Below are 25,709 nucleotides of genomic sequence, written 5' to 3'. Positions count from 1 at the left end.
ACAGGAGTGATGAATGAGACAGTTTTAATAGGGATAGGATATAGGAAACAGGATTTTGGATAAGATTAAGTTTACAAAGCTTGAAAGATGAGTGGTCATCCCAGCGAGCACTAAAAAGTCTAAGCTGGAAGTACCAAAGGCATGTATGAGAGTCTTAGCATCAGTGAGGTATTATCAAGCAGGACATGTGTCATTACAAAGGTGGAAGTAGGTGTATTTGTAATGAAGTAGGAATGAGGTCAAATGTGTAGTTTTGGGCCAACAGCAACAAGTAATTATTTTATGTCTTTAATGTAGCAAAGGACCCAAGAATCTGCAACGGCTTTTCATATAAAAATAGATGCCAAACCAAAGAAAATATAAAGTAAACAAAATCTAGATCAAAGAGGTGAGTTTTAAGGCAGTCATAAAAAAAGAATGAAATAGAGAAGCAGATGGAAAGGAATTCCCATCTGCCAGAAATTTACCATCCCCATGAGGCAGGATGACATCTGGGGAGAGATAGTTATCATGCCAGTGTTAACATCCCCATCACCTGCCCACCATACCTGCACTTGCCCATGCAGGTGTTTCACCCATTTAATGGCCACTTAAGGGTCCCTCTCACTGCAAACTAGATATTGCCTGTGATGGGGAAAGCCCAGGCCAGGTCTCCAACAAACACTGTCAGCCTGGTGGGCAGACTTGATGGGGATGGGGGACGATGCTTCCTGGTCAGATACCCCTGCCCCAAGATGTGAACTCACACCCTCTTGGCCTGTCATCCGCTGCACTCATTATCCTTGCTGGAGTTCATCAGCCCAACATGGGTGAGGCTTTGGATTCAACTCAGTCGAAACTCTGTTACTGAATGCTTTGATGTGGAGGTGCCAGCGTTGGACTGGGGTAAGCACAGTAAGAAGTCTGACAACACCAGGTTAAAGTCCAACAGGTTTATTTAGCAGCACAGCTTTCAAATCTCATTCCTTCATCAAGTGAGTGAGGAGTTGTGTTCACAATAGGGCTTATACAGACACAAACTCAATTTACAAGATAATGGTTGGAATGCGAGTCTTTACAAGTAATCAAATCTTAAAGGTACAGTTAATGTGAGTGGAGAAAGGGCCAAACACAGGTTAAAGAGGTGTGTCTTGTCTCCAGCCAGGACAGTTAGTGAGATTTTGCAAGCCCAGGCAAGTTGTGGGGGTTACACAAAAAAAACATGAACCCAAGATCCCAATTGAGGCCATTCTCACATGTGTGGAACTTGGCTATCAGTTTCTGCTCAGCGATTCTGTGTTGTCGTGTGTCGTGAAGCCTGCCTTGGAAAATGTTTACCTGAAGATCAGAGGCTGAATGCCCGTGACTGCTGAAGTGTTCCCCGACTAGAAGGGAACACTGGTGATCGTTGAGCGGTGTTCATTCATCCATTGTCGTAGCGTCTGCATGTTCTCCCCAAAGTATCATGCCTCGGGACATGCTTTCCTGTAGCATATCAGGCATGCTGCAGACAATAGTCTGTTTGAGATTCTGCAGTTGTTTGAAGGCAAGAAGTGGGGGTGTGCCTTGCCAAGATATGTTGAAGAGTCCGGAGAAGATGTCGTAGCTTCTCTGCTCCGGGGGAATACTGGCAGACAAAGGGTACTCTGTCCACCACGTCCCGTGTTTATCTTCAGAGGAGGTTGGTGCAGTTTTTCACTGTGGCACGTCGAATGCTTTCCACAGGGACTGTTACAGTCCCTCCAGTGGTCATCACAACCAGTACTGGTCAATGCTGGGACAAGGGGGCTGCTGGCCATTTGATTGACTGGCAGTTCTCTGAGGTGGGACTTCTTCTCAGAAAGGACAGACATGCAGCCTCATGCTAATTATAAGCCCAAAGGCCATTGTGCTTCAACGAGATTTCTCTGCCCGTTGAGGTGGTGGAGGCTGCCTCGCTAAATATTTTTAAGACGTGGGTTGATGGGTTTTTGATAAGCGAGGGGATTAAGGGTTATGGGGAGAGGGCGGGAATGTGGAACTGAGCCACAACAGATCAGCCATGATCTTATTGAATGGCGGGGCAGGCTCGAAGGGCTAGATGGCCTACTCCTGCTCCTATTTCTTATGTTCTTATGTTCTTATGAGATCATCTCTCGTTTTCCTAAGTTCCAATGAATAGAGTCTCAACCTGCTTAACCTTTCCTCATAAGACAATCTCTCCATACTGGGGATCATCCTAGTGAAACTTTCTGAACTGCTTCCAATGAAATAATATCTTTCTTTAAATAAGGAGACAAAAACTGCTCATAGTACTCCAGATGTGGTTTCACCAGTACCTTATACAGTTGCAGCAAGACTTCCCAAATCTTATTCTCCAGTCCCCTTCAAATAAGGGCCAACATTCTATTAGCCTTCCTGATTATCTGCTGCACCTTTGTGTTAGCTTTCTGTGTTTCATGCAAAAGTACCTCAAACCCGTTTGTGTTGCAGCATTCTGCAGTTTTTCTCCATTTAAATAATACTCTGTTCTTTTTGTGTTGTCTGCAAATTTGGCTACAGTACATTTGCTTTCTTCTTCTGAGTCATTCAATATATTGTAAATAGTTGCAGTCCCATCACTGATCCCTGTGAAATCCCATTGGTTGCAGGTCACAACCTGAAAAAGAAATCCCTTATCCCCACTTGTTGTTTCCTGCTCATAGTCAATTCTCTATCCAAGCCAATAATACACCAACACCATCTCATGACTTAACCTTTTGTGAGGTATTTTGTTGAACGCCTTCTGGGTGTTCAAAAACAACACTGCTACTGGTTGACCTCTATCCACTCTGGTCGAGACCTCCTCAAAAAACTGTAATGAATTAGTCAGACATGATTTCCCTTTCATACTGACTCTACTTGATTAGATGGATGATTTTCCAGATGTGCTGCTATTAATTTTATTAATAATCAATTTCCAACATTTTTTCAAGAATAATTTACCTATTGCTACCCGCTTTTTGCCTCCCTCCATTTTTGAATAGGGGTGTCACATTGGCAGTTTTCTAATCTTCAATACTTCTCCAGAATCCAAGGATTTTTCAAAAATTACAAACCAATGCGTCCATTATCTCTGTAGCTACTTCTTTTAGGATCCTAGGATGCAAGCCATCAGGGTCAGGGTACTTATCTGCCTTTAGCCCCATTAGTTTGTCTAATAGTATTTCTTTGGTGATGGTGATGGTACTTAATTCCTCCCCCATATTTTTTAGTATTAATGGGATGTTTGAAGTATCTTCCGCCATAAAGACTGATGCAAAATACCTGTTTAACTCCTCTGAATCCTAAATATGTGAGCTTATCGGCCTGAAATGTATTCTTTTCTCTTTCCAGATGAATACCAGCTTCTTTGAATCTCCTGAGGATTTCCTCCAAATTGGCCCTATGTTCTTCAGGTGATACCACCATTACTAAGACATCGTCCAGATACATGACAACTCTTGGGATCCCTTGTGGAAGGCTTTTCTTGATGCGTTAAAAGATAACGTATGCAGATGAGATACTGAAAGGGAACCTCATATATTGGAATAAGCCCTGGTGTGTATTAATGGTGATGAATTTCCTCGAGTCTTCCTCCAGCTCAAGCTGCTGGCACACATGACTTAAACCCAATTTGTGTACTTGGGGCCTTCTGCAATATCACATAAAGGTTTTCTATCCTAGGGTTAGGATATCTATCTACTTGGGCAACCCTGTTCAAGGTCAACTTGTAATTGCCACAAATCCTTACTGTGCAATCTGGTTTTGACATTGGGATTATTGGTGCAGCCTAGTCAGAGAATTGTACAGGTTTAATTATCCCTAGGTCTTCCAAATGTTTCAACTTAACATCAACTTTTCTAAAGCAAATAGCACCAGACAACTGTATCTTCTGTTTAATTATATCTTCTGTCAGCTCCTTATACACCACTCTTCACTGAATACATCAAACCTTAGCCATCAATTGCCCTTTCACCTTGAACCTCTTCTATTCCACTGTTGAGGTTGCCCTGGCTCTAATAGTAACTGAATTATATCCCTGACTACAAGTTAATTGCTAGTTTTAACTACCATCAAGAAAAAACCTCGACAAAGCCTGCCTTCTACTTTACTCAATGATGTTTGAGCCTGAATTATTGATATGGTGGGAAGTCAGTGGAGAACACATCCCCACTGATTCAGTGAACCTCGCCTTCCATTTTAATGGACTTCCACCCCTCAGTTAGAATAAATCCTGCCTTGGAGAGCTGTCAACCAATTTCCAGTCCATCCAGCAACAGCTCTACAGTGGTCACAAGAGGCACTGCACAGAGCTGCCAAAATCAAAGTCCCAGGAATTGGAGATACAGGTGAGTGTCCTGGATCTGGGAAGAGCAGGTGAGGAGGTGGGACTGATCAGGTATTGATAGACAGACCAGGAAGGGGGAGATCCGGAGATCACTGCGCCTTAAGGGTAGGGCGCCCCCAGTCAGAAAGGGGATTCTGATGGAGGCACCTTCCTTTCCACTCAAGATCTAATTCTCTTCATTTCTAGGTCCCCCCCCCCGGAGCTGTTATCTGCCCACCAACTTAAAAATGGACGCTGGGCATAAACAGCCTTTAAGTAGCCTTCAGTTGGCTCTATAAAGGTCCCAATTGGGCAAGGATGGCTTCCCATCTGAGGCCCTGCCCGCCCCAGCATAAAATTGCTGCAACCTCAGGGCAGGTAGGAACCCCAGGGAATCCCTTCAATACAATTTCACACTCCCCTCTGGGGGTGGGGTGGGCAGAATCATAAGATTCTGACCCTGATGTTTTCTCAAAACATCAAATTTTGCCTTCAAAATTCCTGGAGCTTTCTGGTTACAGCTATGCTTCTGTAGCATCCTAACATAAGACTCAGTTATATTTTTAATCTGCTGCTCTAATACTTATGTTTTAAAGTATTGAACAATTTATAGTTGCCTGACTCCTCCATGCTGCTGTTTCCTGCTGAACCTGTGATTAGCCAACAGATACTACGAGCTTTCCAGCTTCAGCTACAGGCTGTTTCTGGCCAGAGAATCACTTTTCTAGTTGAAATACATCTCCGATTGACTTGTGTTTTTTATTCATTCAAGGGATATGGATTTGGCTGTCCAGGTCAGCATTCAAGCTCATCCCTAATTGCCCTTGAGAAGGCAGTAGGAACTGTCTCCTTGAACCACTGCAGTTCATGTGGTGTAGGTACATCCAAAGTGCTGATAGGGAAGGAGCTTCAGGAATTTGACCTAGCTATAGTGAAGAATGGCAATATAGTTCCAAGTCAAGATGGTGAGTGGCTTGGAGGGGAACTGTCAGGTGTTGATGTTCCTATGTATCTACTACCATTATCCAACTAGATAGTAGTGGTCATAGTTTGGAAGGTTCTGTTTAAGGAGTCTTGGTGAGTTCTTTTTTGTGGTGGTCTCCAAAATCTGTGTCATTTTTCTGCCTTGCAATTGATTTTGCATACTTTTGAAATCTTAATTCCCATGGAAATATCTCTGTCAGTGTGTTTTCCACTTGTCAACCCTTCAAACCTGACATGTCCAACATATTCCCAACAAGACTCCTATAGTCTCGCCTCTGCAATCTTGAGGTCATCCAAAATCTGTTGCCCAAACTCACATCAAGACCCATTTACCTGTCACCCTCATTCTTGTTGACCTGCATTGCCTGCTGGTTAAGCAACACCTCCTTGTCTTTGTTTTTAAATCCAAGAATTACCCTCTCTCTGTTATCTTTTCCAGCTCCACAACACTCCCAAGACAACTCCACTCCCAATGCTATACTCTGGAGCATCCCCAATTTTAGTGGCTATGCCTTCAGCTCCTAAGTTCTGGAATTTTATCCCTAAATCTCTCTATCTTTCTTCCCTTATTCAAGACACTTGTTAAAACCTACCCTTTTGACCAAGCTTTTGGCCCGCTGTCCTGATAGCCATTTAGATGGCTCCCTGTCAATTATTTTTCATCAGGCTTTTTTTTAAGTTTATAAATTTAAAAGTAGCACGACATATTTTACTGTTACAAGCTGGCCTTGTTGATATAGATAAATTTTCAGTTATAATAGGATTTCAGTATTTTTCATTGTTTCTAGATCTTTCCTTCGTAATACAAAAATTTACTGCCACTGTGGTCCAACCAAGGCTCTATAAAAACTTAATATAATTTACCTGCTTTTTAATTCTATTCTCCAGAAAGGAAACCCAGTGTGTTATTTATTTTCTAATAGTCTTATTATTATCCTGATTTGTAGATCTGTTGCTCCATATCCTTCTGCTCCTTTGCCGATAATATTTTTGCTCGTGTTGTTTTTTTCACCCCCACATACAGGAAGTGGACACAAGAAATTCTGGAAGAACTTTGGATTTTATTTTGACTCTTGTGATTTACAAATATACCAAGTCCCCGGATCACTGAACATACAGTGGTCTAAATACAAAGAGGCTTGGAAAAGACGAGTTCAGACAATCTTTAAAAACATACGAGTTAAAACATCATTAAAAAAATAGAAAATGAAAAGTCAAGAATTAACTTCAATCACATGGATGCAATTGAAATACACAATAATTAGTACTAATATCATGTCATCTAAAGATCGAACCTTTTCAGGTGAGGTCGAGACCCATTTCACAATTATCACTTTCTCACTATATACGAAATGGCTGCGGCTGATTCTTTCCAATTGGTCCAGATATTCCGAGTAACAATACGGCTTCAGAAAGCAGCTCTCAAAAGAGGATCGCCAATTAATTGCTAAATCAATTTCATTGCCATACATTACAGAACAGCCGTTAAATATCAGTAATTTTACAAAATCTTATCTCCAACAAAGCTTCCCTTTAACAACCACCTTTACTTTCAAACTCTGGCCAGATTTCCAAACTCTGTACCTGAGGTTGTTGTTGGTTGTAAGCGCACTAACTTCAAATACTTCCTAATATAGGTAACTTTGATAACAGACACATACGGTTAAATAGTTGTTGGAGTTTTTAAAAAAGATTTATTAAAAGATTTAATTCCTCGATTGACAAACAATGTTGAAAACGTGCAGTATTACTGTGATCTCTGGAAATTGGTTCTGATTTATTCTTTTCCAAGTTACACATAGTTCTTGCTCGGAGCTGTAGACCGAGGCGCGGAATACTTCGCCGAGTAGCTATTTTCATCTTTGGGAGGACAGGTGCAACACAGCAAAGCCCCTCCGAGGATCAGCAAACCCGAGGTTCCCCAACCGATGTACAAGGAAGCTCCAAGCTCTCTCCTCTGAGCGTCGGTCACCAGCGGGTTGTAGAAATCCTTGATGATGGTGTTTGCTGACCAGGACACTGGAATCAGGGTCAATACACCAGCCAGGATGAAGATAATTCCTGATATAATTGTGACCTTGGCCTTTGTTGCCTCGTGTTCTATACAGTTGGTGCATTTTCCTCCAGCAATGGAGACGAGAATGCCGATGACTCCCACCACGAGTGAGATAACAGTCAGTGCTCTGGACGCCTGGAGATCTTGGGAGAGAGCTAACAAGGAGTCGTACACCTTGCACTGCATCTGCCCAGTACTCTGAACAATGCAGTTCATCCACAGACCTTCCCAAATAATCTGCGCCACCACGATGTTGTTTCCAATGAAAGCGGTCACTCGCCACATGGGGAGGACACAGGTGAGAAGAGCCCCCAGCCACCCGAACACACACAGGGCTATGCCCAGAATCTGGAGTCCCATTGATGCCATTCTCGTGGTTTTGTGGAAGCAACCCGCAACTTTCTGAAACAAACGATTTGGTCTGCTTTTACAATCCCAAGCAAGCTGAGGACGAGCAGTAAAAGTGATGGCACTTATAACCCCTAACTAGTGGGCGGGCATTCGCTCCTGTTCTCAGTGTATCGCTGCAGAAATCGGGGAATACCTGTTGAACCAGATTCCAACCTAGTTTCAGGTACTTTTGGTAACTGATGAGGCACATGATTGGGATGGTCAACAAATATGTGTGTGCTTCTTGGCATCTGTGTTTGCAGTTCAACAGCTTTTCTTGTAATGAAAGCTATTTTTTAGAAAATATATTGGGAGTGTAGCTTTAAGTAAAATGCTATTCAAAGGCTAAGGGAACTTGCCGTCCCCCTGGTAACTCTTTTAGGTTGCAAACAGTCAAGTTTTATAGTAAACAAATCTTCAGAGGCCTTTTCTGCTCTGTTTCCTTCTCTCATTACGGTAGGAGGAGCTGCCTAAAAGGTAAATTTTGACACTTTGTCTAACCTGGTGTTGTCAGACTTTTTACTAATCTGGGAACACCATGGGAAGGTAATGAATTGCTTTCAAAAGAGCATCACAGACACTTGCTGTGAGAAAAAAGAAATCAGTGCCAAAAACCAAGTGTTCAAACCAAATTCAATATTAAATAAATAATATATTTTGAGTCATTTACATTCCTATTGATTGGATTGACAACAATAACAATGGCATGTAGCATCATATGTGATTTGATTTATTATTGTCACGTGTTAGTACACAATGAAAAAATTCTGTGCAGTATACAAAGCATACTGATCATAGAGAAGAAAAGGTGAGGGTGCGAAATGTAGTGTTACAGTCATAGCTAGGGTGTAGAAAAAGATCAGCTTAATACGAGGTAGTTCCATTCAAAAGTTTAATGGCAGAGGAGAAGAAGCTGTTACTGAGTCAGTTGGTACATGACCTCAGGCTTCTGTATCATTTTCCTGACAGAATTCTTTCACCTCACAATATTGCCTGTACCTCTTTGCTACCTCTTGTCCAGCTGAATGAGTCTCCCCATTCTTTTCTAGACAGTCTTAGCCAGAGAATCATTTGCAATGGTTTCTCTTCCTGCTCCTGTAACATTAGCTCTGGTGTCCCTACAAGTATCTACTTTTGACCCGTCTTCCTATATCTCATCTATGTTCTGTCCTTCAGCAACATCATTGGAAAGCACAATGTCAGATTCCTCATATCTGCTGTTATCCAGCCCTATGTCATCATCATCACTATTAATCTGCTGGTGATTCTGATTTTCCACGCTGCTTGATTGACAAACAGTACTGGATGAACAGTCATTTCCTCCAACTAAATATTGAGAAGAACAAAGCCACCATTTGATCCCCATATGAAAATCCAATCCTTTGTCAATACCTCCATCTCCCAACCTGGCAGCACTGTGTCTGAACTGGACTATTTGTAAACTTAGTGTTCTGTTTGACTCCAGTATGAGCTGCAAACCACATATCTGCTCTATCATCAAGGTTGGATTTAGGAATGCTAACCAGAGAGTAAAGAGCAGGTAGGAATAAACAGGTCATTTTCAAGGTGGCAATTGTAACTAGTGTGTTAGTTCAAGGTTTTTTTTGTAGTTTGCGCTTTCCGTAGCGGGACCTAGGCACAAGGGCAGTCGGGAAGGGAGCGCAGGAGTACAAAAAGAAGGCCGCAGTAGACAGCGGGCAGCGGAGTGAGGCGGGTGCTGAGTGAGTACTGCAAGGGCTTTGGCTTACAGGGCTTAGGCGAGAGCAGGCTTAGGCAAGGTGAGATACTGGTCAAATTTTTTCCATTTGTGTCCATAAGTCTAAGGGTGGTCAAATAAATGGCAGGGTACTTGGGGAGGCGTGTCAGCTGCGTTAGGTGCAATATGTGGGAGTTCCTGGAGACACCACATCTCTGGAAAGTCCACATCTGCACCAAATGTCTGGAGTTGCAGCATTTGAGAGCCCGGGTTAGGGAACTGGAGCTGAGGCTGGAGGATTTATTTTTAGTTAGGGAAAATGAGGTGCTAATGAGTAGTAACCACATTCAGGAGGGGATCCCAGAGCCTGGGGGGAGGGGGGCCGGTGGGGGGGGGGGGGGGGGTGGTTACAGTTAGGAAGGGGAAAAAGAAGAGGAGTAATGTTCCAAAGGCTATCCCAGGGGTAGTGTCTCAAAATATCAGGGGTAAGGCGCCAACTGAGGTGGAAAGGGCACGAGGGGAAGACCGGAATGCCTCAGAAGGAAGGAAGGGGGCTGGATGTGAGATCGTCGTGGGGGACGGGAGGGTTAAAGGAATTGATAGGCGGTTTTGTGGGCAAAAGAGGATGGTAGTCTGCCTCCCTGGAGCAGGGGTACAGGATGTGTCGGAGAGGGTAGAGGGAATCTTGAAGGGCCAAGAGGTGGATATGATTATACACGTAGGAGAGAAGGACGTAGGAAGGAAGAGTAGGGGGGAAATACATAGGCAGTTCAGGGAGTTGGGAGCCAGACTGAAGTGCAGGGCCTCCAGGGTGGCGATCTCTGGGCTGCTGCCAGTTTGCGGTGTCGGTTGGACTAAAACCTGGTGTTGTTAGACTTTTGACTGCTGCCAGTGCCCAGCAATAGCAGGAATAAAAGTAACGAGATCCTACAGCTGAATGCGTGGCTGAGGGATTGGTGCAGAATAGAGGGTTTTAGTTTTGTAGACCATTGGGAAGTCTTTGCGAAGGAAGGGCACTTGTATAAGTGGGATAGGGAACATTTAAATGGGAAGGGCACAAATATTTTAGCTGGGAGGTTAGCTGGAGTGTTTCGGCAGGGTTTAAACTAATATGGAGGGGGGGTGGGGAGGAGACAGCTCAGGCACTGGGAGTGGGAGTGAGTTGGAGGTCAGGTTAAGTCGAGATGATAGGAAAATCTCCCAGGAGAAGGAGGATCCGAGTGGGCCTGAGGGTCTTCAGTGCATCTGTTTTAATGCAAGGAGTGTGACGGGTAAGACGGATGAACTTAAGGCCTTGATGTTCGCGAGGAATTTAGATGTCGTGGCAGTGACAGAGACATGGTTAAAGGAGGGGCAGGACTGGCAGCTAAATATTCCAGGGTATAAGTGTTTTAGGCGTGATAGGGGAGGGTTGAAAAGAGGAGGGGGAGTGGCGCTCTTAGTTAGGGAGCAGATCACAGCGGTGCAGAGGGAGGATAACATGGAGGGGTTGGGAATTGGGTCTCTGTGGGTGGAGTTGGGGAATAGGAAGGGGGCCATTACTATGCTAGGAGTGTACTATAGGCCGCCCGACAGCGCTCGGGCAGTGGAAGAGGGTATATGTAGAGACATTTTGGACAAGTGTAGGAAGAACAGGGTTGTTGTAGTGGGAGATTTTAATCTCCCTGGGGTGGATTGGAATGTGCCTAGAGCTGGGGGTTCGGACGGGGAGGAATTCGTAAGATGTGTATTGGAAGGGTCCTTGCAGCAGTATGTAGATAGCCCGACTAGAGAGGGGGCTATACTGGATTTAGTTCTGGGCAATGAGCCGGGTCAGGTGGTTGAGGTTGCGGTAGGTGAACATGTGGCTAACAGTGACCACAACTCTGTCTACTTTAGGAGACGAATGGAAAAAGATGATTGCTGTCCTAAGGGGAGGGTGCTAAATTGGGGAAAGGCTAGATACAGCCAGATTAGGCAGGAGCTTAGGGAAACAGACTGGGATAGGCTGTTGGAAGGCAAGACCACATTAGGCATGTGGGAGTCTTTCAAGGGAAAACTGCAATGGGTGCAGGAAAGGCATGTCCTGGTTAGGAGGAAGGATGGGAAAGGTAGGATTAGAGAGCCGTGGATTACTAGAGATATAGAAGACCTGGTTAGGAAGAAACGAGAGGAGTATGTCCGATCTAAGCAGTTGGGAACGGAGAGAGCGTTGGAGGAATACAGAGAGAGTAGGAGGGATCTCAAAAGGGGAGTTAGGAGAGCAAAAAAGGGGCATGAGTTGGCTTTGGCAGGTAGGATTAAGGAGAATCCAAAGGCGTTTTGCTCCTATCTTAGGAGCTAAAGGGTGGTTAGGGGTAAAATCGGTCCTCTCAGGGACAGACGAGGGGAATTGTGCTTAGAGTCTGAGGGAATGGGGGAGATCCTGAATGAATACTTTGCGTCGGTATTCACGAAGGAGAGGGGCTTGATGCCTGGTACGGTCATCGAGGGAGCAGTAGACCAATTGAAAGATCTATCGATTATGAGGGAAGAAGTGTTTGGGCTTTTAGGTAGCATTAAAACCGATAAATCTCCAGGGCCCGATGGCATTTATCCTAGACTGCTTAGGGAAGCGAGAGATGAGATTGCTGGGCCTCTGACGCAAATCTTTGTCTCTTCTTTGGACACAGGTGAGGTCCCAGAGGACTGGAGGATAGCGAACGTGGTACCGTTGTTTAAAAAGGGTAGGAGGGATAACCCGGCTAACTATAGGCCGGTGAATTTAACATCAGTGGTAGGCAAGTTGATGGAGAGGATTCTTAGGGATAGGATGTATGAGCACTTAGACCGTTGCGATCTGATTAAGGATACGCAGCATGGCTTTGTAAAGGGGAAGCCTTGCCTTACGAATCTGGTAGAATTTTTTGAGGAGGTGACAAAAACGGTCGACGAAGGATGAGCCGTTGATGTCGTCTATATGGATTTCAATAAGGCATTTAACAAAGTCCCTCATGGTAGGTGGTAGAGAAGATTAAAGCTCATGGGATATGTGGCCAGGTATCTAGATGGGTAAAAAACTGGCTTGCAAAGAGGAGTCAGAGAGTTGTAGTGGAGGGGTCCTTTTCCAGCTGGAGGCCTGTCACTAGTGGTGTGCCGCAGGGCTCAGTACTGGGATCTCTTCTCTTTGTAGTGTATATGAATGATTTGGAAGAGGGAGTAGGTGGTGTGATCAGCAAATTTGCTGATGACACTAACATGGCTGGATTGGCAGGCAGTGAGGAGCAGTGTCTGGCAATACAACGGGATATTGATAGGCTGGTATATTGGGCAGATACATGGCAAATGGAGTTTAATCCGGATAAATGTGAGGTGATGCATTTTGGCCGGAATAATGTAGAGGGGAGTTATATGATAAAGGGTAAGCCCATAAGGAGTATAGAATCGCAGTGAGACCTGGGGGTGCAAGTGCACAAGTCTTTGAAGGTGGCAGTGCAAGTGGAGAGTGTGGTGAAGAAAGCCTATGGTATGTTAGGCTTTATAGGAAGGGGTATAGAATATAAGAGCTGGAGTCTAATGTTGCAGTTGTACAGAACGTTGGTTAGGCCGCATTTAGAGTACTGCATCCAGTTCTGGTCGCCTTACTACCGGAAGGACGTGGAGACTCTGGAGAGAGTGCAGAGAAGGTTTACCAGGATGTTGCCTGGTATGGAAGGACTGGGGTATGAGGAAAGATTGAATAAATTGGGGCTCTTTTCCCTTGAAAGACGGCGACTGAGGGGGGATCTAATAGAGGTATATAAGATTATGAAGGGTATAGATAGAGTAAACAGAGGTAAGCTATTTCCTATGATAGAGACACACAGGACAAGGGGCCATGGGCTTAAGGTGAGGGGGGAGAGGCATAACACAGATCTTAGAGGGAAGTTTTTCACACAGAGGGTAGTAGGGGTATGGAATGCTCTGCCAAGTAAGGTGGTGGAGGCAAACACGCTAGAGTTGTTTAAGAGTAACTTAGACAGGCACATGAGTGGGTTGGGGATGGTGGATTTAGGAGATTGTTTTAAATAAGGGTCATTAGCATTGGGGCGTCCCTGGTAAGGTAAATAGATATGGTACAATAATAATGGTTTTTTTTCTCTTTTTCATTCATAGGTTTTAAGTCGGTCCGCCTTGTGTCCAACGAGGGGCATACACGCGATGTGTCGTACTTGGGCTGCTCTTGGTTGTTCGAGATTGGCCGAGTGCTTCATCTCGTTAGTGTGTGCTTAAACTGGACCAGATACTGGGCAAGACGACAGCTCAGTGACTATCACTGATTGCTGTGCAGACACATGGATTTGGGCCGGTGTCTGTGGGAGCTTGCGCATTCTCCCCGTGCTTGCGTGGGTTTTCTCCGGGTGCTCCGGTTTCCTCCCACACCCCAAGAATGTACTATTAGGCTGATTGGCAGTAATAAATTGTCCCTAAATTAGTTTCCCTCAATGTGGATGGCCATAAAACATTGGATAAGGGTCATGGGTGGAGGGGGGTGCTGGTGGTGTTAAGATGGCAGCGCGGGCTCGTTGGGCTGAAGGGCCTGTTTCCCGGGCTGTTTTTGTTCTTTGTTCTTTGTAATTTAGCTAGTTACAATCTATACCACTGCCTTGGGACATGAGGGGACTGAGTGTCATGTGCTTAAATTCACTGATGGAAAAGTATTTGAATGAATGGACAAGAGCATGGATTATAATGTGGGGATGTATGTAATTATCCACTTTGGTCAGAAAAGTATAAAAGGTTTAAGAATTCTAAGGGAGTGGATAGCAGGGAGTTGTGGGGGAGCAGGCTTTAATTATCAGGTGCTCACACGGTGAAGCCTTCCATTGTTTGCTGGAGCAGACGAGTGAGGGAGCAGAGAGACAGATAAGAAATTACCTGTTAAAAACCTGCTTAAATAAGTTTAAAGCACTTTCGTAGTAAGAACTTACCTTGTAGAACTGTTTAAATCATTTAAAAGCATTTTTGCGGGCTTTTTGTATCTACCACTTTAAGAATTCTGAAGGAGTGGATAGCAGGGAGTTGTGGGGGAGCAGGCTTTAAAACAGCGCCAGGTTTAAAAGGAGGCCTGGTGTAGACAGCGGGCAGCGTCGGAGCGGGCAGCGGAGTGAGAGGGAAGCAGAGTGAGCTATTAGGGCTTAGGAGCAAAAGGGCTGGGGAGAAAAAGGGCCAGGTAAGCTCGTGTTGAAATTTTCAATACTACTACAGTGAATAATGGAGGGCCATGTGATGTGTTGTTTCTGTATGATGTGGGAGCTGGTGGACCCAGGGTCCTTCCCAGTGACCATGTCTGCAGTAAGTGCAGGTTGCTGGAGGAGCTCCAGCTCAAGGTAGATGAGCTGGCCTCTGAGCTACAGACACTGAGGCTCATCAGGGGGAGAGAGGGTGCCATTGTCAATGGGGTGCAAGTGACATCCACCCCCCCAGACTGGCTAACTCTAAGGGTCAGGAACAAAAGGGGGCTGCTGAGAGGAGGAAGGAGGGTGGGGAGCGGAGGAAGGAGGGTGGGGAGCGGATGCCTCTCAATCTGCATAAAAGGTTTGAGGTTCTTGCTTCCAGTCTGGACGAGAACGAGGGAGGTGAGGTTGGTGAGCAAACTGCACACAGTACAGTGATGCACACGCAGGACATAGGCAAAGAGAAGGTGAAAAGGAACATAGTAGTAATTGGGGATAGTGGGGTTAAGGGTATTGACACTGTCCTTTGTCACAATGACAAAGTGCACAGAAGGGTGTGTTGTCTGCCTGGTGCTCGGGTCCGGGATGTTGCATTTGGGCTGCAGAGGAACCTGGAATGGGAGGGTGAGAATCCGGTTGTTGTGGTACATGTGGGTGCCAACGACGTAGGCAAAATGCGAACTGAGGATCTGGGGAGGGAGTATGAAAAGCTGGGAATGGAATTAAAAAGTAGAACCGACAAGGTGGTTATCTCTGGGCTACTGCCTGAACCGAGTGCAGACGGGCGTAAGGTTGATAAGATTAAGGAAGTGAATGGGTGGCTCAGGTATTGGTGTGGGAGGAATGGGTTTGAATTTATGGGGCATTGACATCAGTATTGGGGTAGGTGGGACCTGTTCAGGTGGGATGGGGTTGGTCTGAACCGTGCTGGAACCAGAGTCCTGGTGAATAGTGTACATAGGACTGTAGACAGGGCTTTAAACTAATTGGGGGGGGGGAGGGTGCGAGGGTAGGTGACATTACGGGGTCTAAAGTTAAGGAGAGGGTACAGGTAAGGGAAGAGGCCGAGGGTGTCCCAATAAAGGGAGTAGGGGGCGTGAGTATGGTTGGTGGCGTTCTGGCAAATAGGGTCCAGGTGAAGGCTGGGATGAAGGCACTTTATCTGAATGCACGAAGCATTCGGAATAAAGTGGATGAGCTGGTGGCGCAGATCAGCACAAATGGATATGATCTGGTGGCCATTACAGAGACGTGGCTGCAAGGTGACAGGGACTGGGAGCTGAATGTCCAGGGGTATCAAGTGTTTAGGAAGGATAGGCGGGAGGAAAAAGAGAGGGGCGTAGCTCTGCTGATTAAGGATAGCATCAGGGTGGTAGCAAGGGATGATATAGGAACCAAAGAGCAGAAAGTGGAATTGTTGTGGGTGGAGATTAGGAACAGCAAAGGGAGGAAGACGCTGGTGGGTGTCGTCTATAGGGCCCTGAATAATGATCTGGAGGTGGGCTGGGCTGTTAACGCGTAAATAAGTGCGGTGTGCAGGAATGGAACGGCGATAATTATGGGGGATTTCAATCTACATATTGATTGGTCGACCCATGTTGGACGCGGTGGGCTCGATGAGGAGTTGTTGGAATGCTGCCGGGATAGTTTCCTTGAACAGTGTGTGTTGGAGCCGACGAGGGAGCAAGCTATCTTGGATTTGGTGTTATGTAATGAGGCGGGTAGAATTAGGGACCTTGTGGTGAAGGATCCTCTTGGGGAGAGTGATCATTGTATGGTGGAGTTTCTGGTGCAGATGGAGGAGGAGAAAGTGGGTTCCCGGACATGCGTCCTTTGTTTGAACAGAGGGGAGTACGGTAGAATGAGAGCAGAATTGGCGAATGTTGACTGGGGGAGCGCGTTGGAAGGTAGGTCTGCTGAGGAGCAGTGGAGGATCTTTAAGGAGATCTTTCTTGGTGCTCAGCAGAAATTTATTCCGATGGTTAAAAAGGACCGTAGGAGGAGAGGTAATAAGCCGTGGATAATGAAGGAGGTGAAGGAAAGTGTTAAATTAAAAGCGGACGTGTTTAGAGTAGCTAAGAGTAGTGGGCGAGAAGAGGATTGGGAGAGGTTTAAATGTCAACAAAGATTGACAAAGAAGTTGATAAAGAAGAGTAGGAGAAACTATGATGCTGGGCTAGTGCTTAATATGAAAAAGGATAGCAAGAGTTTTTATAAATATATAAAAAGGAAGAGGCTGGCTAGGGTGAACATTGGACCCTTAGAGGATGAGAAGGGGGACTTAGTGGTAGGGGATGGGGAAATGGCTGAGGTCTTGAATAACTTTTTTGTTTCGGTCTTCACGGAAGAGGACGTGAATAATTTGCCGGGTGTTAGCGATGGAAAGGTGGTAGGACTGGAGGGTCTCAGTGACATTAGTGTTACTAGAGAGGCGGTGCTCGACAGACTGGAGGGACTGATTGTGGACAAGTCCCCAGGACCGGTTGGAATGCATCCGAGGGTTCTGAAAGAAATGGCGGAGGTGATAGTGGATGCCTTGGTGGTTATTTTCCAAACGTCGCTGAATTCCGGGGAAGTGCCGGAAGATTGGAAAACGGCTAATGTTACGCTGTTGTTTAAGAAGGGTGGCAGGCATAAGACAGGGAATTGTAGGCCGGTTAGTTCAATGTCTGTTGTAGGTAAAATGTTAGAATCCGTCATCAAGGAGGAAATAGCGAGGCATCTTGAGGGGAATTGCTTGATAGAGCAGACGCAGCACGGTTTCGTTAAGAGGAAGTCGTGTCTGACAAATTTATTGGAGTTCTGTGAGGATGTGTCTAGGGCGGTGGATAGAGGAGAGCCGGTGGATGTGGTCTTTCTTGATTTTCAGAAGGCGTTTGACAACGTACCTCACAAGAGGTTATTGCAGAAGGTAAGGGGGCATGGAGTTGGGGGTAGGGTGTTAGCGTGGATAGAGGATTGGATGTCAAATAGGAGGCAGAGAGTGGGGGTTAATGGGTACTATTCGGATTGGCGGTTGGTGACTAGTGGAGTGCCCCAGGGGTCGGTGCTGGGGCCTCAGCTATTTACCATTTGTATAGATGATCTGGAGGAGGGAACCGAGTGTATGGTGTCGAAATTTGCTGATGACACCAAGATTGGGGGAACGGCAAATTGCGCAGAGGGTGTGGAGAGTCTGCAGAAGGATCTAGATAGGCTGGGCGAATGGGCCGGGAACTGGCAAATGGAATTTAATATTGGCAAGTGCGAGGTGGTCCACTTTGGTAGGAATAATGGTAGGAAGGACTATTACTTACGTGGTGAAAAACTGCAGCAGGCAACGGTGCAGAGAGACCTCGGGGTCCTTGTGCATGAGTTGCACAAACCCAGCCTGCAGGTGCAGTAGGTGGTCGGGAAGGCTAATGGGATGCTGGCCTTCATAGCGAGGGGGATTGAATATAAAAGTAGGGAGGTCTTGCTGCAGCTGTATAGGGCATTGGTGAGGCCGCAGCTGGAGTACTGTATGCAGTTTTGGTCGCCGCACTTACGCAACGATATTTTGGCCTTGGAGGGAGTGCAGAGGAGGTTTACTAGGCTGATACCAGAGTTGAAGGGGTTGAACTATGAGGAGAGGCTGAATAAACTAGGCTTGTACTCGTTAGAGTTTAGAAGAATGAGGGGAGATCTCATTGAGACATATAAGATGATGAATGGGATGGATAGGATAGAGGTGGAGAGACTCTTCCCGCTCAGAAAGGCCAGTAGGACTAGGGGACACAGCCTCAAGATAAAGGGGGGGTGGTTTAGAACGGAGTTGAGGAGGAACTTCTTCACTCAAAGGGTGGTGAATCTCTGGAATTCTCTGCCCGTTGAAGTGGTGGAGGCTGCCTCGCTAAATATTTTTAAGACGCGGGTTGAAGGGTTTTTGATAAGCGAGGGGATTAAGGGTTATGGGGAGAGGGCGGGAATGTGGAACTGAGCCACGACAGATCAGCCATGATTTTATTGAATGGCGGGGCAGGCTCGAAGGGCTAGATGGCCTACTCCTGCTCCTATTTCTTATGTTCTTATGAAAATGTTTTAATATGTTGAGAGACCTGGAAATCTGTTTTTCAGAGGAATCAATGAGTCCTTGTATAGGAATCTGAGAAAATTAGCATGTGGCTACAGTGGAACATCAGAAATATGAGCAGGAGTAGGCCATTTGGCCCACTGAGTCTTCTCCATCATTCAAACAGATCATGGCCGTTCAATTACCACTACACCATTTTTCCCCATATCCTTGTTCCATTACTATCCAGAAACCCATTGATTTCTGTCGTTAATATGCTCAATTATGCGCTTCAACAGCCTTCTGGGGTAAAGAATTCCAAAGATTCAGTACTCTTTGACTCAACACAGGAAGAAGTCTTGCAACACCAGGTTAAAGTCCAACAGGTTTATTTGGTAGCAAAAGCCACTAGCTTTCGGAGCACTGCCCCTTCATCAGGTGAGCGGGAATTCTGTTCACAAGTAGTGGCTAGTCGCTTTTGCTACCAAATAAACCTGTTGGACTTTAACCTGGTGTTGTGTGGACTTCTTACTGTGTTTACCCCAGTCCAACACTGGCATCTCCAGATCTAGACTCAACAACTAGGGGAAACATCTTACCCATATCTACTCTCTCATGCCCGCTAAGAATTTTGTAAGTTTCAATGAGATCATCTCTCATTCTTAAAAGCCACAGAAAATACAGGCTCTGTTTCCTCTATATCTCCTCATAAAACAATCCCACCATCCCAAGAATTAGTCTGTTGAATCTCCATTGTACTACCTCGATGGTAAGTGCATCCTTCCTTAAGTAAGGAGAGCAAAACTGCATGCAGTACTCCAAGTGCAGCTTCACCAAGTGCAGGAAGATATCTTACTCCTTTATTCAAATTCCCTTGCGATGAAGGTCATCATATCATTTGCCTTCCCAATTGCTTGCTCCACCTGCATGCTAGCTTTTAGTGACTCATGAACAAAGACACCCAAAGTGTCACTTTGGACATGAACACTTCTCAACCCTTCATCATTCAAGAAATACTCTGCCTTTCTGTTTGTTCTATCAAAGTGTATAATTCATACTTATTCACATTTTGTTCCATCTTGCCCATTCATTTAGCCTGTCCAAATCCCCTTAAAACCTAATTGCATCCCCCTCACAACTCACATTTCCACTTAGATTTTGTCATTACCAAATTTGGAAATATTACATTTGGTCCTCATATTGATGCATTTATACAGATTATGAGCAGCTATGGCCCAGCACTGATCCTTGCAGTACCCCGTTTGTAACAGTCTGTCTTCATGAGAATGACCTGTTTATTTCAACTCTTTTTTTCTATCTGTTAACCAGTTCTCAATCCATAGCATTTTATTACCCTTAATGTCACGTGCTTTAATTTTGTTTACTAACCTGTGTGGGACTTTAATCAAAAGCCTTCTGCAAATCCAAATAAGGCATTTTCACTGGTTCTCCTTTATCTATGCTACAAGTAACATCCTCAAAAACTCCAACAGGTTTGCCAAACCCCTTTCATCAATCCATGTTGCCTCTGCCCAATCATATCACTATTTTCTAGTTATCACATCCTGTTCAGTAGATTCTGGGGTGGCATGGTGGCACAGCAGTTAGCACTACTGCCTCACAGCACCAGGGACCTAGGTTCAATTCCTGGCTTAGGTCACTGTCTATGCAGAGTCTGCACGTTCTCCCTGTATCTGCATGGCTTTCCTTCAGGTGCTCTGGTTTCCTCCCACAGTCTGAAAGACGTGCTGGTTAGGTGCATTGTCAAGCTAAATTCTCCCTCAGTGTACCCGAACAGGTGCCACAATGTGGCAACTAGGGGATTTTCACAGTAATTTAATTGCAATGTTAATGTAAGCCTACTTGTGATACTGATAAATAAACTTTAAACATTTTCCCTACTACTGACTTCAAACTAACCTGTAGTTCTCAATTTTCTACCACCCTCCATTTGTAAATAATGGAATTACATCTGTTATTTTCCAGTCTCCAGAAATCTTTCCAGAATGTTTGGAATTTTGAAAGATAACCACCACTATCTCCATTGCCACCTCCTTCAATACTCTTGAGATAGCTCATCTCTTCTAGTGGATTTATCAATCTTCACTTTTTGAGTGCTACTCTTTATTAATACTAATTTCTTTCAATTTCCTTGTTTTCACAAGTCCCCATTGTTCTGTAGTATTTCTGGGAATGTTGTGGGGTTCTCTGGAGGCTAGGTATCACCAAAACTTCAGCCAATACAAAGACTCACGAAAGTCAATGTCTCGGTTTAAAGATATATCTTTATTAACCAACAATCAAAGGGAGAGATAACATTGATCAATCCAATGCCTCTCTACAGAGAAGGCTCTGAGCTTTCAATATAACTCTCAGATTACAATGCACGGATTGATCAATTATATATTTTTCATATCAGATTCTTCCACCTTTCATTAGTTGTGATCAAATCAGCTTCAATATACATCAACAGGGACGAAGCAGAAAGGGTCGAGAGCTTCAAGTTTTTAGATGTCCAGATCACCAACAACCTGTCCTGGTCCCCCATGTCGACACTATAGTTAAGAAATCCCATCAATGCTCCTACTTCCTCAGAAGACTAAGGAAATTTGCCACATCAGCTATGACTCTCACCAACTTTTACAGATGCACCATAGAAAACATTCTTTCTGGTTGTTTGACAGCTTGGTATGACTCTTGCTCTGCCCAAGACTGCAGGGAACCACCAAAAGTCGTGAATGTAGTCCAATCCATCACACAAACCAGCCTCCCATCCATTGACTCTATCTAAACTTCTCGCTGCCTCGGCAAAGGAGTCAGCATAAGTAAGGACCCCTCGCACCCCCAGACATCCTCTCTTCCACCTTCTTCCTTTGGGAAAAAGATACAGAAGCCTGAGGTCGAGTACCAACCAACTCAGGAACAGCTTCTTCCCTATTGCTGTCAGACTTTTGAATAGACTTACCTTCCATTAAGTTGATCTTTCTCTAAACTCTAGCTATGATTGTAACACTACATTCTGCACTCTCTTGTTTCCTTCTCTATGATCTACCATGTAGTGACATTCACTTATGCCTTGGCTTTTCCGAGTGCCTTTCATATTCATAGCACAATATATACCTTTTGGCTTTGGTGTTGGCTGTTTTAAGACTAAACTAGGAGCTGGTTTTCCTAGATTATAGATAGGTGTGTATCTCTTCATATGGCTTAACTTTCCTGCACAAGATTCACTACTATGAAATTCCTTCCCTATCTCTCTGCTAGAGAATCCTGGTATTCAGTGTCCAGCAAACTTGGAATTCTGGGCTATTTGGTCTGCCATTATCAACTCTGCCCATGTCAGAGGTGACAATTGTTAAGGTATTCCCTGCCACCATGCTGGCCACCTCCCCTCCCCCGTCCCTCCCCCCACCATGGATGGGAAAATGTGAACAAATTCAGCACTTTGATTGGTTGGACAACCCAATATTTTTTTCCTCCCCAAGACAGCTTGGAAGACTCCTCGGAGGAAGGCAAATATGGGACCTCCGAGACCAGCACCAGTTTCATGTCAACTTCCACCTCACTGTTCACCATCCCAGAGACTTTCACATTGGTGTATCAAGTTAGTAGCAAGGCATCTCGGTCACTCTGTGGTGCGCACAACACATCTGCTGATATACATCGGGTGGAGGATGGAACATCCAAGGTCTCTGGCACTTGCCGGAGTTGAGACTCAGCTGGCCCCAGGCCACATGCTGGCCTCTGCAATCATTTCTCCCTCAGCTGCTGGAAGTGCAGGAACAGAGCCAAGAAACTCAGGAGGGACTGACAGCAACACTGGACTGACTGCTAGGCTGTTGGAAGAATCCCAAAGCTTTCAGGTGGACCCGCTATTGCCTGTCTTGTGTTCCTGTGGATGCCATCATTCCAAGGATGTCGTACACGGTGGAAAGCCTGGAGCAGGATATCATCACCATGAGTAGCAGGGTCCAAGTAATGGCCGAGTCACAGCAGGCCATGCTGGAGTCCCAGAGGGCCACGGCTGAGGACCTCAACAGGCTTCTCATGATTCTGTGGTCCATGGCTGAAAGGCTGCAGAGCTTGCAGGAGACTCAGCGGAACAATGCCGAGACACAGCGGGCTATGGCAACAGCCCTTGAGAACATGGCCCACTCACAGAAGTCATGATGTGGAGATGCGGGCATTGAACTGGGATAAACACAGAAGTCTCACAACACCAGGTTAAAGTCCAACCAATTTATTTGATAGCAGTCTCACGAGATTTCGGGGTTTGCCCCTTCATCAGGTGAATGGAGAGTTCTGGCCTCAGACAGAGCATATAACAGCACACACAGTTTACAGATTACTGATTAGAATGTGAGTCTTTACAACTAACTTGCTATTCAAGTATTAAAGATGCAGACAATGTGAGTGGAAAGAGCATTGGGCGTAGGTTAAAGAGAAGTGTATTGTCTTCAGACAGTACAGTAAGTGAGGTTTTGCAAACCCAGACAAGTTATGAGGGTTACAGATAGTGCGACATGAACCCAAGATCCGGTTGAGACTGTCCTCATGTGTGCGGAACTTGGCAATCAGTGTCTGCTCAGCGACTCTGCACTGTTGTGTGTCGTGAAGGCCACCTTGGAGACGCTTACCTGATGGTCAGAGGCCGAATGCCCGTGACTGCTGAAGTGTTCGCCAAAAGGAAAGGAACAGTCTTGCCTGGTGATTGTCGAGCAATGTTCATTCATCTGTTGTCGTAGCGTCTGCATGGTCTCCCCAATGTACCATGCTTCGGGACATCCTTCCCTGAAACTTATTAGGTAGACAACGTTGGCCGAGTTGCAAGAGTATGTGCCGTGTACCTGGTGGATGGTGTTGTCACGTGTGATGATGTCATCCATGTCGATGATCTGGCATGACTTGCAGAGGTTGCTGTGGCAGGGTTGTGTGGTGTTGTGGTCAATGTTCTCCTGAAGGCTGGGTTGTTTGCTGCGAACAATGGTCTGTTTGAGGTTGTGCAGTTATTTGAAGGCAAGAAGTGGGGGTGTGGGGATAGCCCTGACGAGATGTTCATCTTCATCAGTGATATGTTGAAGACTCTGGAGAAGATGTCATAGCTTCTCCAGCGGCCGTCTCCCTCTCCTCCTATGAGCCTCCTCTGCCCATAATTCATCCTCCTGCTCCTCCTCCTCAGCTCCAGCAACAACCAAAAGAACAGCAAGAGATCAGTGGGTTTCATTGTGTAATACAGTCATATCTGGAGAGTGAGGAGGTGGTGGTGGTGGTGGGGGGGTGGGGGGGGGGAGTGAGGGTTGTTGAGACAAGGAGGGGAGAGAGAGAGAGATGGAAATGATAGAGAACTCTGCTCACCACCAACCCAGCCATGCACACTCCACAATTTTTTACCTCAGCCCAGCCACGTACAGTCCCAAATTTAGCCCCCCCTCCCCCTGCCCAGCTACATTCTCTTAAATTCCTCCCAGCCCAGCCACACACACTCCACAATTCATCCCCCCCAGCCCAGTCACACACAGCCCACAATCCCCCCCCCCGGCCCCCCATAAACATTCCCCACGTCCCCCCATCCCCCCAGAATGGCAACACAGACCCCGCCCCACATCCCCCCTCAGCCCCTCAGAATGGCAAACCAGCCCCCCCCTCAGTCTCCCATAATGGCGACACAGCCCCCCCATTTCCCCCCACACACATGCCCAACCAGAACCCATGCAGTAGTGGCCCCAGACAGTGCTGTTTGACAAGTCCTGAGGCTGCAACTTTTCCAGTTCTGAAGTTTCTAGCCCATTCCCCTCCCCCGCACCATCAACATTGCTTGCTGCTGCTAACACTAGGAGCCACAGTCAGCACTAACACCCCAAATCAGCGCTCAGTCCCGGGTTAGTGCTGAAAGGTCAAAGTCACACACCATGAGCAACAACAGCCCCCCACTCCCCACACACACATAGGCCTTCCTGACTCAAAACGCAACATGGCTGCCACAAATTAAACATGGCAGCATGGAGCCATTTGCAACCAGAGACCTACCCCCTTGCTCACCCTCATTGCCCCAGTACCTGAAGTCAACTTTTATAGAGGAGGTGTTTTGCCCGCTGTTTGCAGCTGCAGCAAAGTTGCTCAAACAAGTGAGATAGGACAATTGGGAGTGAAGCTCGCTAATGACATTGTGATAAATGCAAAAAAATGCAAATTGATGTTTCACCCATTTTGGGCAAGGTCCCAATCGCATCTTTTTTTGGTAAGATGGGAATTTGCGCAAAAATGGGTGCCACACCACTAGTCAGCTCACTCCCAATTTTGAGATATTTTCTCACTGAAAAGCGGGCGCAATGAGGTCATTAAATTCTGCGCTATATTTGAGATTCAAGCTGTTAGGATACACCAAACAGTAAATAAAAGCTTCCCACAGGGAGGAAAATACAAACTCAGATGTCATGCTCAGGCTGCCCTCATGCACCACCTATCAGATAGTTGAAGGGATAGGTGCAGACTGGATGCAAGCCCTTGAACAAAGAGAAAAATTCTCAACATGCAACCTTTAATCAGCCTTTCTTAAATTCTGTGTTAAACTGTGAAAAAAGGTCACCTTCAAGGCCTTAATAAATGAAAACCTGGATTGTGCATCTTGTTGATTTCTTTCAGCTTGCATCCATGAATGTTTCTGTTGGCAAAGGTCTGATTATCTGTACTCATTTCTGTGATGTCTCAGAGCTTTTCTTCTAATTCAGAAGGACATATAACTAAGTATTACGTAACCTTGCATTGAACTTACAGCATGGAAACACTCCATTCAATCCATCATGCCCATGGAGATATTTATGCTCTACACGGGCCTCCTTCCTTCTTCACGATTGGCATATTCTTTTTCCTCCTTCATCTACTTATCTTGCTTCAAATGCACTTATGATATTTAACTCAACTATACCTCGCTTAGTCTCCAGTTCTAACAGTTCTTTTCAGAAAACAGGTTTCTCCTGAATTCCCCTTTGGATTTATAAATGGCTATCTTATACATCTGACTTTAATTCTAGTCTCCCTGGAAATGGAAGAATTTTTTTCTACATCTCCCCATT

General features: G+C 45.5%; 2 protein-coding genes across 2 annotated transcripts in view; one reads left to right on the top strand and one right to left on the bottom strand.

The window, feature by feature from the left end:
* mettl27 (methyltransferase like 27) overlaps positions 1 to 3,837 on the top strand; it is a 62,727-nt gene extending 58,890 nt beyond the window's left edge. The window contains exon 7 of the transcript XR_013889283.1: positions 3,334 to 3,837. The gene's annotated coding sequence lies outside the window, so the exon portion shown is untranslated. The remainder of the gene's footprint in view (positions 1 to 3,333) is intronic.
* Positions 3,838 to 6,337: 2,500 nt separating this feature from the next.
* LOC145357480 (claudin-4-like) lies at positions 6,338 to 7,876 on the bottom strand. Its single transcript, XM_080210852.1, has one exon. It carries the CDS (start codon positions 7,713 to 7,715, stop codon positions 7,083 to 7,085), a length of 633 nt encoding a protein of 210 aa, XP_080066978.1. The 5' UTR covers positions 7,716 to 7,876; the 3' UTR covers positions 6,338 to 7,082.
* Positions 7,877 to 25,709: the final 17,833 nt, after the last annotated feature.

The sequence above is a fragment of the Carcharhinus amblyrhynchos genome, chromosome 23, assembly GCF_965287045.1.
Source record: "Carcharhinus amblyrhynchos chromosome 23, sCarAmb.v2.hapA, whole genome shotgun sequence".
Taxonomy (NCBI): Eukaryota; Metazoa; Chordata; class Chondrichthyes; order Carcharhiniformes; family Carcharhinidae; genus Carcharhinus; species Carcharhinus amblyrhynchos.
This window is presented reverse-complemented; position numbering and strand designations above follow the sequence as displayed.